Here is a 15530-nt window from a genome sequence, read left to right as displayed (position 1 = left end):
GCTCCTGGGTGTCTATTGCAGACCCCAGTCACAGGGCTATGACCGGGGTTCAGAACCTCTGTCTGGTTCTGGAAGGGAAAGAGGCTGCTCCGCACCGGGAAAAGACCACAGGAGCCAATCATTGAGCAGGAGAGAAAAGTTTTCAGACCGGGCTGTGAAGGTGGCTTCAGAGTGTGCAAGAAGTGCCACCTTCTCTGCCCACGTGCATGGGAGGAAGGGGCAGAAGGGGATGCCATGTGGGTCCCAGCTCTGCCACCTGTGGCCCTGGGCCTCCAGCAAGTCCTTCTCTCAGCTGAGCCCAGTGCTGTCATCTGTGTTGTGCTGGCATGGAGGGGTGCAGGCAGGGCCCAGAGCGTGTGTGCCTAGTCTGGCGGGTGTCCCTCAGGACACACAGTGGCATGTGCCCATTATATTGCTCTCATGCAGCCTCCGCCAGGGCAAATTGAGCAGATATTGAAGCACACGCTTCAAGTCGGGCTCCAGAGAAACCACAGATACAATTGTAGTATCAGTCCACCCCACGCGGGTTCTTGTAAGCATATCCCACGCATTGGAACATCCTTATATTGTCCTAAAAACAATTCCTCACTGTCTCTCGGGAATTTCAATTTAACTGGAAGTCCAGCGTTTCATCTGGCAACTCCACTTCCCTAAAAGTCACAAAAGGATTGGTCATGGGTAGAACCGTCAAATGTAAGTGTTCATAAAATAAACTACGGAAGCCGCGGGCCTGGGGCCTCCACAGCAGTCACACAACAGCTTTTCATCAAGACAGAAACCAAAACTCAAGCCAGCCTCCTCTCCATCAGACGAGGCACCGCCCTGTTTTCCAGGGTCTCCAACTGGATCCCAGCAGCAGACCTTGGAGTTAGGCCCTGCCCCCGCCCCACCCAGCCTCCACACCCCCACCCCCACCCCAGCCCCACCCCCGCCCCGCCCCATCCAGCCTCTGCACTCCCCGACTCCCACCCCAGCCCCTCCCCGCAGAAGTCGCACCTCCTGTGAAGCTGTACCAGTCCGCCCCATTGATGATGCTCCCCCTCTTCAGAAAGTTGCCTCCACACCTGTTCTCCGACCTGTCCATCATCATGGGGTGGACGTCAGCATAGGCTCTGGACAGCAGCTTGAACATCTGGAAAAGAGACCTGGCTCAGATAACGAAAGGGTCCCCTGCAGGACGTCCTGTGAGCTGGGGTCAGTGAGAGGATTGGAGATAGGAGAGGGGAACGGTGTCCCACAGAGGACACACTGTATGTGAAGGCCCGGAGGTGGGTCACAGGCAGTCTGGCACTGCTGGACTTCAGGGCCAGGCCCCCTGGGTATCTGGGGTAATCACTGAGCCTCTGCCCACCTGGCCGGGTAGTGTGGGCTTTCTCTCCTGAGGTTACACACAAACATGGTGTCCACAGCGTATGTGTGGGTTGGCTTGACAGTTTATAAAGCCTGGGCTGTTGGAGCAATGAAAGCTGGGGGCGGGGGGGGGGGCTGCATTTTCCCCGACTTCATCTCCAAAGGCAACTTCTTCTAAGAATAATTATAGATTCATTCCCCATCCCGCTCCAACTCCAGGCTGACCAGCACCATCAGAGGCTGGGACTCAGCCTGCGGGAAGCCCCTCCCTGACCACCCCACCCTCCAGCTTCCACTGCAATTGGTAGAAGCATAGAACACAGCTCACAGGACCTGCCACCCCTGACATGTTTGGATGTGTAGCTGGGATCCTGGGTCCCTCCCCACAGGCCTCCCTCCCCAGCCCAGAGCTTCCCCACATTGTGCCCATCCCCCAGGCAGAATCCAGAGGTCCTCCTTCGTGGGGGTTCTCGGCCATCTGTAAGTCCCATGCTGACCCTGGACAGAGGCTCTTGGTGGGTCAGGCAGGCGAAGGGCTCCCCCTGCATGGGCTCATCAGGGCCCCACCCTGTGGGACAAGTCTGTGCTGAGGAGGGGGCTCCCTCTGTCAGAAAGGAGGAGTGGAGGACGCTGGAGGGTAGACAGGCTGGGCCCAGTGAGAGAGTGAGTGAGTGAGTGAAAGAATGAGTGACTGAGTGAGTAAATGAGTGAGTGAATGAGAGAGTGAGTGAATGAGTGAATGAGTGAATGAGTGAGTGAATGAGTGAATGAGTGACTGACTGAATAAGTGAGTGAAGGAGTGAGTGAATGAGTGAATAAGTGAGTGAGTGAGCGAATGAGTGAATGAGTGAGTGCTCCAGGTCAGAGTGAAGAGCTCTCCCTGGTAGGGGTCATGCGACTCGGACTCCCAGACATGGGATTTGGGGGAGGCTGGGACTGAGTCCAGCTCCTCAGAAGTGAGGCTGTGCCATCTGGACTCAGTCCCAAAGATACAAACCAAGGGCCCAAACACAACCCCACTCAGGCCCTATGGTTCCAGGGTAGCGGACCATGGACCAATATCCTACCAGCAGCCCCTGCACCTGTGGGTGGGACCAGCATCAGCTCGGGAGTTGCCTGCCCCGCCTCATAGCGGGAAAGCTCACTGGACTTTCCCATCAAGAACGAATCATGCCCAACAAAGGGTCCATCTGCCCAGGACACGTCTACTACATTCTACCCGCGTCTCACCTCTGACCTGCCTTTATCCATCAGCATGACAGAGTGTAGGCTTGCGGGGTAGGAGGGTGGGACCAGACTCTCTCCAAAGTCTGCTCCTGACCCAGCCCACCATGTCACCCTTTCTCCCCACAAGGCCTCCTGCCCTACAGTCCCTCCTCCCCACCCTTGCCTGGGGCCTCCCTCCCATCACTAGTCAGTCTCTAGGGCTAAGGCATGGAAGGCGGCTGCCAACCACCAGTCCCCAAAACCCTGGGGTGCAGGAGCCCAGGTCTGGCTAAGACAGGCCTGACCTGGGAGGGCAGGTGCAGGACAAGGACATCAGAGGAGCTGTCAGTCCAGAGGCTGGGCACACATGGGCAAGGAAGACACACAGATAAATGAAACCAGGTAGGAGCGGGGAAGCTGCGATGGAATGGGGACGCAGGAACACAGGCTGAGGACCATGGGAAACCCAGCCCACCCAGCTCCTGCCCCAGGAAGCCCTTGGGAAACTGGCTATGCTGATTCCCAGAGCGAGTGTAGGCAGAGCCAAAAAGGGCTTGGCAGGCAGGACAGAGCGTGAGCAGGATTCGGGCAGAGGGGCAGGTGTGGAACGGCGAGAGGCAGCCATGGCCAACCTGCAGGGTCTTGAACACTGCCCCCAGGCGCTGGCATTCGTCTGCAGGGCACCATGGAAGTTTGGCGAAAGGGTACCTTGGCATACCCTAGCCAGCCCGTCTCATGCTCCCTGGCCAACCCCAGTCCCCTCCTGGGACCCTGGTTTCCAGAGATCACTGCTGGCTGCAGGACTGTATGATCACTGCCCGATGACTGATGGCTTGGGAACAGTCTCATTTTCTCTGGCTCTGATGGGACTCATTGGGGTGAATATCCCCCCTGGGGACATCGTCTCACATCTGGTTCTAAGGCTGAGAGACACTGGGCCTGGGCAGAGGGGGACACCTGCCCTACCCAGCCGTTGCCCCCAAGAGCACAGGGGCGCAAGGCCAGGCCAGAAGTGGAGGCCACCCAGTCACCCCTGGGGGCACTTGCAGAGGTCTGAGCAGAGAACCAGACACCTCACCCCTTGCACCCTTGGTGTGCACTGCCTGCAAGCGTCAATGAATGAATGAGGGAGGGAGGGAGTGTGGGAATAAACAAATGAGTGAAAGAATAAGAGTGAGTGAATGAATGTGTGAGTGAATGAATGAGAGAATGAGTGAGTGATGAGTAAACGAGTGCATGAGTGATGAGTAAATGAGTGAGTGAATGAGTAAATGAGTGCATGAGTGAATGAGTGACTGAATGAATGAGTGAATGAGCGACAGAATGAGTGAATGAATGAGAAAATGAGTGTGTGAATGAGTGAATGAATAAGAGAATGAGTGAGGGATGAGTAAATGAGTGAGTTAATAAGTGAATAAGTGAGTGACTGAGTGAATGAGTGAGTGAATGAATAAGTGAATGAATGAATGAGTGAATAAGTAAATGAGGGAGTGAATGAGTGGGTTAATGAGTGAATGAGTGAGTGAATAAGTGAATGAGTGAGGGAGTGAGTAAATGCGTGAGTGAATGGGTGAGTGAGTGAGTGAGGGTCAGTGAGCGAATGGGTGAGTGAGTGAATGGGTGAGTTAACGAGAAAGTCAGTGAGTGAATGGGTGAGTGAAAGAGTGAGTGAATGAGTGAGGGAATGAGTGAGTGAATGGGTGAATGGGTGAGTGAATGGGTGGTGAGTGATTGAATGGGTGAATGAATGAGTGAGGAGTGAGGGAGGGAGGGAGGGAGTGCATGAATGAATGGGTAAGTGAGTGAGTGAATGGGTGAGTGAATGGGTGATGAGTGAGTGAGTGATTGAATGGGTGAATGAACGAGTGAGGGAGTGAGGGAGGGAGTGAGTGCATGAATGAATGGGTAAGTGAGTCAGTGAATGGGTGACTGACTGAATGGGTGAGTGAGGGAATGAGGGAGTGAGGGAATGGGTGAGTGAAGGAGTGAGTTAGTGAATGATAAACAAGTGAAGGAGTGAATGGGTGGGAGAATGAACAAATGCAGGACAAATGCGCCGGTAGCCCAGGTGTTGCTGTCACCGCCCCTGGTCTGCAGGGTGCTCAGCTTGCTCTCCCCATTCCTGCTGGGCCACAGCATTCCCTGCACCCGGCTCCCTGGGGCTCCCCTGGGTCTCTTTACCAGGTGGCCTGTGCCTCCAGTGCCCCTCCCTGCCCCGCAGCTGGAAATATCCACCTCATCTGTGGGGTCCTTTTGGGAAACCACCACCTCAGGGAAGCCCTCCTGAAGTCCCAGACTAGGCTGGGGGTTCCCCCTGTGACACATGCACGTGTGCACATGCATGCACACGCACACACAGGCACCCATGCACACACATGCACTCACAGCCCTCCTGCAGCCCTGGCGATCTTCTCCCTGCCAGTTTCAGGCTCCATCTCCCACCCTAGGCTGAGGACCCCCAGCGCAGGGACCAGTACCATTGCATTTCCAGTGGTGGCCCCAGTACAGGGAGGGGCCGGAGGGGCCGGGTGAGGCAGGGTTGATATCTGAGTGCCAATCGCGGGCCCCGCTATGTGCCCGGCCAGGTGGCCTCAGAAAGGAGAACAAACGACATGTGAGTGCCACTATCAGGGCCTGGCACCTGGCACTTGCCCACCCAGGGCCAGTCCCTCTCTCCCTGCCCCTTCCCCCATACACCAAGGGGAAGTGCCCGGAGGGAGGTGGAGGGCAGGCCTGGCTCTCCACGGGAGGCCTGGGGAGTGACTCTGGGCCATCAAGGGACCAGGTGGAGGGCAGGCCCGGCCTCCGGTGGAGTGGGCAGTGCCCCCTAGTGAGGGGCAGTGCAGGCAGCTAAGCTCCAAGATCCGCAGCTGGGGGCTGGGTGCTGGAAGCTGGAGGCTGGGGCCCACCTCAGATCACAACCCCTCCCTCAGCCTCCGTTTTTTCATCCTAAGTATGAGAAGGGACCAAGTCCACGCCCTCCCCCTGCAAGTCGTCCTAAGGTTAGGGTGGGTTGGGAGGGTCCCAGCATCATCACGGGTCTCATCGCCGGCTGCTCTACGAACAGTAGGAGAAACTGAGGCCCAGAAAAGGGAGGGCCTCACCTAAGGGCCCAGTGGACAGTGGGACCAGAACTCCTTCCCCATCCGGAGGAGCCCAGCGTGAGAGAAGCAAGCACGACCCCCGGGAAGCAGGACGGGCGGGCACCATGCGCGCTGCAGCACTGCCCTCTGCCGGCACTTCCCGGAAACGCACCCCCTGCGGTGGAGCGCACTGGGGACCCCCTCCAGGTGCAGGGCACAGCTCAGAGCAACAGCGGCACTGAGCCAGGGTCCCCACCCCAGGAGCTCCCAGATAGGGACATGTGAAAGGCAGTGCAGCCAGCCTTGGGGAGACCAGGGGAGCGACACTCCTGAGGTCGCAGACTTCCAGGAGGAGGGGGCTTCTCTGCAGAGCTGGGCCTAGGGCGGGTGGTGCTGACAGGCTCTGAGCAGAGTTTCCTAGGAGCTTGGTCTTCACTGACCTCAGGACTGGAGGGGCACCAGCTCCAAGGGGACCGCGCACACCGTCTCCCTCCCCTGCACACATCCCGCAGCCCTCTCACCTTCTCATCGGGCGTGGGAGAAAACATCTTCTCCTCCTGGGGGTGCTTGGAGAAGTCGAAGGGGTAGGACACCACCAGGTCGCCCCCATGAAGGCTGGCCGAGAGCACGAAGGGAATGGTCTGCATCCACTTCATGATTGCCTTCGTCTCCGGGGCCACCTGCCCAAGACAGACGAGGCCACCCTCAGGGCTGGGCTTCCCTGCCGGACCCTAGCCATGCCCCAGGCTTCTGCAGCCCTCTGGGCTCCAATGGTGCAGACCATCAACGACCGGTCTCTACATCAATGCTCCAGCTGGACTTGGCCCCCATCACTGGGCCCCTGCGGGGATCTAGGCATTTCCAACATGAATCTCTGCAATCTCACCAACACCCCAGCAAGGAGGTGTTCCCATTTCACAGACAGGTAACTGAGGCAGGGAGGGAGCACCAGGCTCTCCTTTCCCCGGGGAAGGACAACTCCGGAGAGCCTGGAATAACCAGGGACCCTTGGATGCCTTTGGCGGCGACAGGCGTGGGCAGCGGCGGCGCCTACCTTACCCCACCAGTAGTGCTGGGGGATGGGGATGTGGTCGCTGCGCACGCCACGGGTCTCCGCCAGCTGGTAGTATTCAGACGTCAGGTCTGGGAAATTTCGGTTCAGATCCAGGTTCTGCGCGTTCTGCCTCCCGCTCGTCCACCCGTTGTAGCCGGCACCCTGAAAACACGGCCAACCCCCGACTGGGTGGGGTCAGCACACCCCACCCTCCTCCTTCCAGATGGGTCTCACACTTGGTTGAGGGTCAAGGCCAGGAGCTTCGGTTTTTCCCAGCTTCATGTGATGAGCTCGGGGGTGCGCCTGACCCTTGACCTCCTCTCCACCCTGGGGCTCCCTCCCCAGGGTTCCTTGCTGATGCCACGGCCTCCGGGCCTTCCCTGGCTGCTCCTCCTGAGTGGGACACCCCCGACAGTGACCTGCTCTGCTTGTTACTCACCTCCCCAAGAGCTCCCCTGGCCACCGCTGACACACACAGGCACCATCGACTCCCTATCCACCATTTTCCTCTATCAAACGCATCACCTTTTTAATACACCTAGAATTCTCAGTGCCTTCCCTCTCCCCAGCTCCTGAAGCAGGGGTTTGCCAGTGTCGACATCTACTGAATGCTCCTCTCCTAGAGAGGTGGGAGCTAAGCACTGCTAAGATAAACTACTCGTACATGAATGAATGAGGGGGTGGTTCAGGCGGTGGCCCACAGGATCCAGGCATCTGGGTGCTCACCTCAGCGGCTGCCACCTCGTAGCCATCAGGGTTCATGGAGGGCAGCAGGTGGATGCGGGTGGTGTTGAGCAGGCGCTGGATGCGGGGGTTGCCCAGCAGGTACTCAGAGCACAGGTACTGGGCTAGGTAGATGAGTATCTCCCGGCCCGCCACCTCATTGCCGTGAATGTTGCCAATGAGCTTCACCTCGGGCTCCACTGAGGACAAATACAGAGACTTGGGGCATCATCTCAAAGCCTGGGGTCATGAGGCCCCCCACTCAGCAAGGATGACCAGATGGGCTGGGACCAATTCATACTTGTTTTGACTCAGGAATCTCTGTATATAATGAGGTCTCATCAAGGTCATCACTTTTGTTAAGCTTGTTTTTTACACCTAGCCAGAATTATTAGCATAACTCAAGAATATGAATAATATATGCTATCATTGATCCATGCAAATTTCATTGATGGTCTCTCTTCATGTTTGTGTAATAAGTCAAGGTATACATTGGTGCTTAGCTGGAAAGGTGGTTGGCCCTTGAGTGGATGAATGGATGGGTGAATGGATGGATGGGTGATGGATGGATGGATGGATGGATGGATGGATGGATAGATAGATGAATAATGGCTGGCTGGATGGATGGATGAATAGATGATGGATGGATGGGTGGATGGATACATATATCAATGATGGATGAATGGATAGATGGATAGATCAATGATGGATGGATGGATGAGTAATGGCTGGATGAAATAATGGATAAGTTGATGCATGAATGAATAGATGAATGGATGGATGTGAAATGGCTGAATAAATACATGGATGGATGGATGGATGATGAGTGGATGGATGCATGAATGTATGAGTGAATGGGTGGATGATGGATGGATGTGTAATGGCTGAATGAATAAATGGATGGATGGATGGGTGAATGGATTGATGGACGGATGCATAAATGGATGGATGGATGGATGGATGGATGGATGGATGGATGGATGGATGGATAGATGGATGGATGGATGGATGAATGGACTATAGGAAGAAGAGTGGACCAGGTCCCTTGGTCTTACTAGTTGTGTGACTACAGGCAAGTCACTTCTCCTCTCTAAGCCTCGCATTGCTCCCCTGGAAAATGACGTCTCCCTCCCCAGCTGTGTGTGGCCCAGGGACATCCAGGGATGAGAGGAAACACCCACATTCCTCAGATGCCACATGTCGGGTGTAAATGACCTGGGAGCTTTCTGTGCTGGTCACCTCCCTTGGCCTTCTGCACAGGGGCACCTCTTGCCCTCAAATTCCAGTGCTGTAGGGAGAGCCTCTGCCTCCTGCCCAGAGCATGTTACAGTTGGAGGGGGAATGTAGTGAGCCTTGGGGGCCAGGGCGTGACCACTGGTCCCTGGTAAGAGATAGAGCCCTTGGGTTCATGGTGTCCATGCTGCCCAGGCCAGCAGGATGAAGACTGGCTGAGGCTGCCAGCCCTGAAAAGGCCCCTGAGTCCACAAACAAAGAGCACGTGCATTTTTCAGTAACTGCTGGGGACCAACAGTCAAATGGAGGCTGCTTCTAAAATAATTGATTCTGTTTGAGTAATGTGCTTGTGGGACAGGTGTGGCTGGGGGCTGAGGCCCAGGCAGGACTCAGACTCACTGACCCCTACGAAGCCCTGGACTCCAACCCTGAATGTCCTCAGTGCCCTGGGAGAGGGGTACCTCCCCATGCGGGAAACAGAGGCCACCCATCCAGAAGGTCTGGGTGTTTGCTAGAACATCCTAGATTCTTAGACACCACCAGCCTGAGTGGCTCTTTGCAACTTAGGGTAGCAAATCACGACAGCAATAAAATTTGATTTCCTAATTTGCCCTGCAGGAAGACCCCTCGGAAGGAACAGAAATGCCTAGCATTTTCCATACTGCCCACTCCCGCTTCAGAACAGGATCCAAAGCCTGATGGAATGAAAACAGACTTGGATTTTTAAAATAGAAAAATCTCTTTATTCATAGCATTCTGTGGTGTCACACTCCTGGAGCAGTTTGGAAAAGGAGAGGCTGGTGCCCAGGGACAAGGGTTTTTCAGACCTGCCTGGGGTCCAGTGTGCCAGGACAAGGTCTTCAAACGGCAAAAATGCAGCGCATGGCCACACACTCCTAAGTGCAGAAGGACCTGGCACTCCTATAGCCTTTGTTTTGCTCCTCCCTGACTTATGCCTGTGACAGGCTGGGATGGTGCCCTCCTCCCTCCAGCCTCCCAGGTGACTCCCAGACAACCTTACCATCTCCCTGCAAGCCCACATCCCAACATCATCTTTTCTGTCTAAAATTTATTGTTTGGCCAGGCACAGTGGCTCACGTCTGTAGTCCCAGCACTTTGGGAGGCCGAGGTGGGTAGATCACTTGAGGTCAGGAGTTCAAGACTAGCCTGGCCAACATGGTGAAACCCTGTCTCTACTAAAAATACAAAAATTGGCCTGGTGTGGTGGCCTGTGCCTGGAGTCCCAGCTACTCAGGAGGCTGAGGCAGGAGAATTACTTGAACCCAGGAGGCAGAGGTTGCAGTGAGCTGAGATTGCGCCACTGCACTCCAGCCTGGGCAACAAGAGCGAAACTCTGTCTCTAAAAAATAAAATAGAATTTCTTATTTGTTTTATGTCTTTTCAGCCACTGGATCAATGTCTTCATTATTATCAAATAACCTAGTCTGCCACCCTAAATTTTGAAGTAAGATGGATATCTGGAGAAATTCTCCTTTATACATACAGTGGTTGCACACGCCCAGTGGGACATGGCCTGCACCAAGCAGCTCCCTGAGGGCCCCAGCTGTGCCCAGACCCCAAACACCCAGCCAACGCATGCGCCGCAAGGTGGAGCAGCCCGAGCCCTTTCCCGAAGCGGGGCCAGGCCAGGTCCTCCCAAGGGCACTCACTCAGCTCGTGCTGGCCGGGGCGGCTGGAGAACTCGATGACCAGCAGCTCCCTGCCGTCGAAGCTGCGCCCGATGCTGTAGGTCCTGGCCACGTGGGCGCAGCGGGAGGCCGTCCGCCTCAGCACACGTACCATCTGGGCGTAGGAGTGGTGGCTGAAGCGGATGAAGGTGGGCGGCAGCCCCGAGGGCAGCGCCTCGTCAGCCTCCAGGCCTCCTGGGGGAGCAGTGTGGGGGCTCGGTCAGTGTCAGGCCCCGAGGCTTTCTACCACTGCCTGGGAACACTGACCACGCACAGCACCCTTAGCCCCCTCTGCATGACAGCCATGCTTGGACAGCTCTATCTTTAATTAGAGTTCCCTCTGCAGTGCCTACATCGATATCTAAGCCAAATGGCACCCGAGATATGTACACAGCACAGCGCCATGGTTCCTGACTAATAATGTGACTGAATAAACGTACTGTGGGGCCACTGTGGAAAGTTCCTAAAATACACAGCAGGACAACAGAAAGGAAAAGAGATCTATGGGGTCCTGGACCCCCAGGGCAAACCCCTGCTGGGTGTGCAGAGGGGCTTTTCCTGGGTTGTTTTCCATGACAGTGGCACTGGGCAGTTCAGTATTCTGCTCCGTTTGCTTGGCCAATGGTGGAAACAGGAAGCCTCCTTGTGCTGCCCCCTCTGGCTGCTGTAAAGCTTCCCAGTGTTTCTGTCACAGCCTCACCAGCACAGCAGTGAGCACCAGCCCGGGAAGGAAACAGAAAGGGAAGTTCTGGGAAGGACTTGGGGGAGGAAGGAAAAAGGGCGTGGGGGGAAGAGGGAGGGGTTCTGGATCCAGAATACGAATGTCTCTATGTCACATATGCACGAGCTTCCCCGCCATCCTGTCATCCACTAGAATAGAGCACCCCGAAGACCACCCTGGTGACCCTCAACTCCCTCCATCCCGCCAGGGGCTCTGCAGCAGCCAGGCCCACAGGAGCAGGACTCAGGTGCTGCAGGCTGTTCCTGGGTCCACAAAGAGTTAACGTGTTTCTCCAAGCTTCTCCTCACCCTGTGGTTTTGCTTCTGCTCAAAACGGTTCGCTAGGGGAGAGACTAGCAGAGGAAGCCGGCAATTTGGCGGTAGGGATGCCCAAAATAATCTCAAAGTGACTCCTTGGGCTTTCCCAGGGCTATAGGCTTGGCTTCTTTCCTCGCCTCCCTGGCCTCCCACAGGCACCTCCACCGCCACTGCAGGGACTGAGCTCTGCAGACAGATGGCTCCTCCCTGCTGGCAAAGGGCACCCTGTCACTGCATCTGCATGGAAGCCTGGGGTGGACAGGGTCCGCCCTTCTCAGATTGGGAACCAGAGGATGCAAGACGTGCCAGGATCAGCCCTGAGCGCCTGACACAGCCCACAACCCAGGGCTTGCTGGAGCCTGGCCCAGGTGTGTGTCTGCTTACCTTCTCCTGCCCTCCTCAACGTCCCAGCACAGAGTCATATGTACAGTGGGTGCTCGGTAGCTGTTTGGTGAATGGCCAAATCCACCCCTCCATCTGCAATGGGCTTGGGCCACTCCAGCTAAAGACCCCACTGCTGTCACCCTTCCCGAGGCTCTGCTTCCTCTTCCATGGAGCAAGGCTGCCGTGAGACTTGCATGAGCCAGCACATGTGTGGCACCCGCAGTCAGATCCTGTGACTCCAACCACGAGCAGACGCTACCCTGCGCAGCTGAATGTGGCACACACTGGCCCTGGGCTCTTCAAAGGCATGTTCAGACTCATTCAAATGCGATGAGATGCCCACGTCCAGGCCTCAGTGGCAAAAGCCACATCCAAAGCCTTGGGGGCCACATGCGGCCAGTGGTGACCGTCTTGGACAGCACAGAATAGAACATTTCTTTCACACAGGAAGGTCTAACAGGCCAAAGCTACTGCGGACCATGCAAGGTCTCTGGTGGACACCGACTCGTGAGACAACAGACACAGGGGGCTCCATGCAGGGCCCCCACCAGCCTCGCCGCCAAGTGGCCCTCTGGGACAGCCCTGCACACCTCGGAGACAAGTGGCCCATGGTGGCCCAGGCTTGCCCACTCCCCCTCCACTGTTTTATCTGCAAGAGACACCAAAGCCTTTCTCCACAGCTCCTCTCCGTCCTTGAGCCCACAGGGCGGCACAGACCTGCTTGGAGGAGTCACTCCAGGCCAAACCCTCTGTGTGATCTTCCAGGCCCAGCGATGGGCAATCATGAAGCTTTGCCCGCCAGGTCTCCCGGGGGAAGTAAATGTCCTGCCCACCCTCGACCAGGGGTAAGCACTGCTGTTCTGGAGGGTCTGTGGCCAAGAACTGGACCCCCGGAGCCAGCCCTGCACTCTGAGCCCAGGCTCCCTGACACGAGGCCTCCTGATTGCACCCTGGGCGGGGGCACTGCTGCCACTTGGACTCCGCACCCTTCCACCCCAGCCTGCCCCTAAGGGCTGGAGGCTTCTGCTGGGGGGCCCTAGGCAGCGAGAGGATCCTCCACCTGCACTGAGTCCCCAACCCTGCCTGGCACCCTTTGTGGGGAACGTGCCGCCCTGGGGAGCAGCCCCGCCCTCTACCGATGCCTGCACTGTCGCCACCAATGGAAAAGGCTTCAAGTTCCTTCCAGTGTGGCTCTTGGTCCTCCGTGACCACCTGGAGCCTGTGAACACACAGATAGCCCCCGCCGCCTTCCCTTACCCCGAAGCTTCTCCAGTGGGTCGTAGCAGCCCTCGTCCTCACTCGTGAAGTAGCGGTGGCAGTCGAGGAAGTAGGGCCAGGCCATGTCGATGGCGTCGAAGGCGGGCTGGCAGGCCTCCCGCAGGCCCTCGCAGATGTGCCGGCAGGGTCTGCGCACCTGGCCGCCCTCACACCGGGGGGCCAGCACAGCACAGCCCAGCAGCCGCAGGTCTGGGTTGCACTGGCCCTCCAGGAGCTGGTGTAGAACACTCAGCAGGATGTACTCGGAGCTGGCCTCCACCACCTCCCACGACCGGTGCCGCAGCAGGGTGGGGAAGGCGGTATGGTTGTAGGCAGCATCGCTGCAGGTCCTGAGCTGCAGGTCCACGCAGGTGACTGGGGAGGCAGGGTCGGCATGTCAGTCCCTCCTGCAATGGCCCTGACCATCATGCGTCAGACATTTATGAAAGGGACCCCACGCAGGGCCAGGGCCTGCAGGGAGGGGGCACCCACAGTCTGGTAGGGGAGGACCAGGACAACAGTTACTGTGCAGGAATCAGAGACTGTGAGAGACCAGAGAAGGCGCCTAAGACCAACCAGATTCAACTACCCACTAGCAAGCGAGCTGCAGCAGAGGCTGCCCTGAGCCTCAGCATCTCCATCTGCAAAGAAGCTGTGCCACACAAGGGCCCGTGAAGGCAGCCAGCCGATGCTGCATTAGGCAGGCACAGGCACAAACCACCCAGGAGCCACAGCCGCAGCACAAAGACGTCCCAAAAGACACACCCTGCTTTAGGCGTCTTGTGTCTTTGGGGACCCTAATGGGTCAGGTGGGCCTCGGGACTTGGATGAGAAGCGGATAATGACAGATGCGGCTCAGCCGGGCTCATCTCTGCTCTGCAGCTTGCAGGGCTGCCTTAAGCCCAGGCGGGGGTAGAGTCCTCACTGTCGCTGGGCACCTTCCTGCTTCCTCATCACAGCTGTTTGTTTAGCTCCAAATGCCCCATCTCTAAGGCCCTCATTGGCCTAGCAGGGCCCTCCAGCCCCCTTAGGAGCAGACTGTGTCCCTGCAGCCGCTGGCTCCATGCTCACACCCCCAGACGGCCTTCTCCTCTTTTCCTCAGCTGGACTTTCCACATGTGGCATTGCATGGGACAAGTCGCGACATTTTGCCACTTCTCATGTCAAAGTCTAGAAAGGACAGGATTCTAGGCCGGGCGCGGTGGCTCAAGCCTGTAATCCCAGCACTTTGGGAGGCCGAGACGGGCGGATCACGAGGTGCGGAGAGCGAGAGCCCAGCCGGGGGTAACATAGCCAGACCTCCATCTCTAAAAATAAAAACAAATAAGATAAATAAAAAATAAAATAGACATGTTACATATGTCATTGACTTTGTACCCAGAATTTTTTCTTTTCTGATTTTTTAAAAGCCTCCACTTAGAATACACCAGATGCCCAAATCTGTCAGGAGGCAAGGATGAAATGTTCAACCCTTTCAGGGAACGAGCCCTGTCCTCAGTCCTGACCTGAGCACTCCACGTTGGTTGGATCCCATGCCACTTTTGAAGCCATCTCACAAGATTCATTTGGCATCTCTCCTATCACAAGGAGGAAATCGGGGCCCGGCGGGGGAGGTGACTCATCCAACCCCAGACTTAGCAGGGGCCCGGCACAGAGCCAGTGACCATGAAATGCATGTGGGCAAGGTCCAAACTCAGGACGTGTGACTGCAGCAGGGACTGGAGTGGGGCCGGGGGCAGGCAGGCGTGGGGAGGGATGGAGAGGCCATCTCTGCAGGGGCTGCGTGGGCAAAGCCCGGTGGGAAGCCTGTGCACCTTTTCCTGGCTGGTCTTTTTTTGTTGTGTCTAATTTTTCTCTGGCTGTTTACGAGGGGGTTCTGATTTGATTGATGGGTTGTGTTATCCATCACCCACTTGTGAAATCACGGGCTCAGCTGCCTAAAGTGCTCTGACAGTGTGGGGGCCGCAGCCCTCCTACAGAACAGAAGCCAGGGAGGTCCCGGTACTGTACCGCTGTCTGCAGCCGGCGGCCTGTGGCATTCACCTGGAAAGAGAGACATGGCACTGTTAGGGACCTGGCTCGCCGTCTTGTCACTCACCGGGCAACACACGCCCAGGGTCCTGAGTGCAGGCGGGGACCAGCCCGGGCCACCCTCCGCCAGCTCCTTCTCATGGAGTCTTCACAGCAGCCTCTGAAGCAGACGCTGCAGTCTCCCCGATTTCCCAGGTGCAAAGGCTGCGTCTGAGAGGTCACATGACCTGCCTAAGGACAGACAGCTGGACAGCAGTGGGGGTCAGTGGCATCCATCTGGCTCGAAGCCCAGGCCGCAGTGCCTGTAAGCCTGATGTCCAGGATAGAAGAGCCCTGAGGTGGCATCTGTGAGTGCCGTGGCACGAGCACCTCCACCGCAGCCAACCTCAAGCTTTCCACCATAAGCCGCTGAGTCCTCAGAAGATTCCAGAAGTTTTAATAGTTAGCCTCCGGACCCCTCACCAGCAGGCACTGCCGCACCCG

General features: G+C 56.9%; 1 protein-coding gene across 3 annotated transcripts in view; it reads right to left on the bottom strand.

Annotated features, from left to right (window-relative positions):
- CPZ (carboxypeptidase Z) overlaps positions 1–15530 on the bottom strand; it is a 28695-nt gene that overhangs the window by 6577 nt on the left and 6588 nt on the right. The window contains exons 2-8 of one of the 3 annotated variants that reach the window (XM_023206687.1): positions 14930–15059; positions 13017–13558; positions 10320–10532; positions 7420–7616; positions 6694–6855; positions 6161–6319; positions 997–1132 (exon numbers count right to left, since the gene is read on the bottom strand). In XM_023206687.1, coding sequence (XP_023062455.1) covers positions 997–1132; positions 6161–6319; positions 6694–6855; positions 7420–7616; positions 10320–10532; positions 13017–13101 — 952 coding nt within the window. In that variant the 5' untranslated portion in view covers positions 13102–13558; positions 14930–15059. The remainder of the gene's footprint in view (positions 1–996; positions 1133–6160; positions 6320–6693; positions 6856–7419; positions 7617–10319; positions 10533–13016; positions 13559–14929; positions 15060–15530) is intronic. The other 2 variants (XM_023206685.2, XM_023206686.1) reach the window with 2 other exon arrangements.

Source organism: Piliocolobus tephrosceles, chromosome 3 (assembly GCF_002776525.5).
Source record: "Piliocolobus tephrosceles isolate RC106 chromosome 3, ASM277652v3, whole genome shotgun sequence".
In the NCBI taxonomy this organism is placed as follows: Eukaryota; Metazoa; Chordata; class Mammalia; order Primates; family Cercopithecidae; genus Piliocolobus; species Piliocolobus tephrosceles.
Note: the sequence above shows the minus strand (reverse complement) of the source record. Positions and strands in the feature narration are given on the sequence as shown.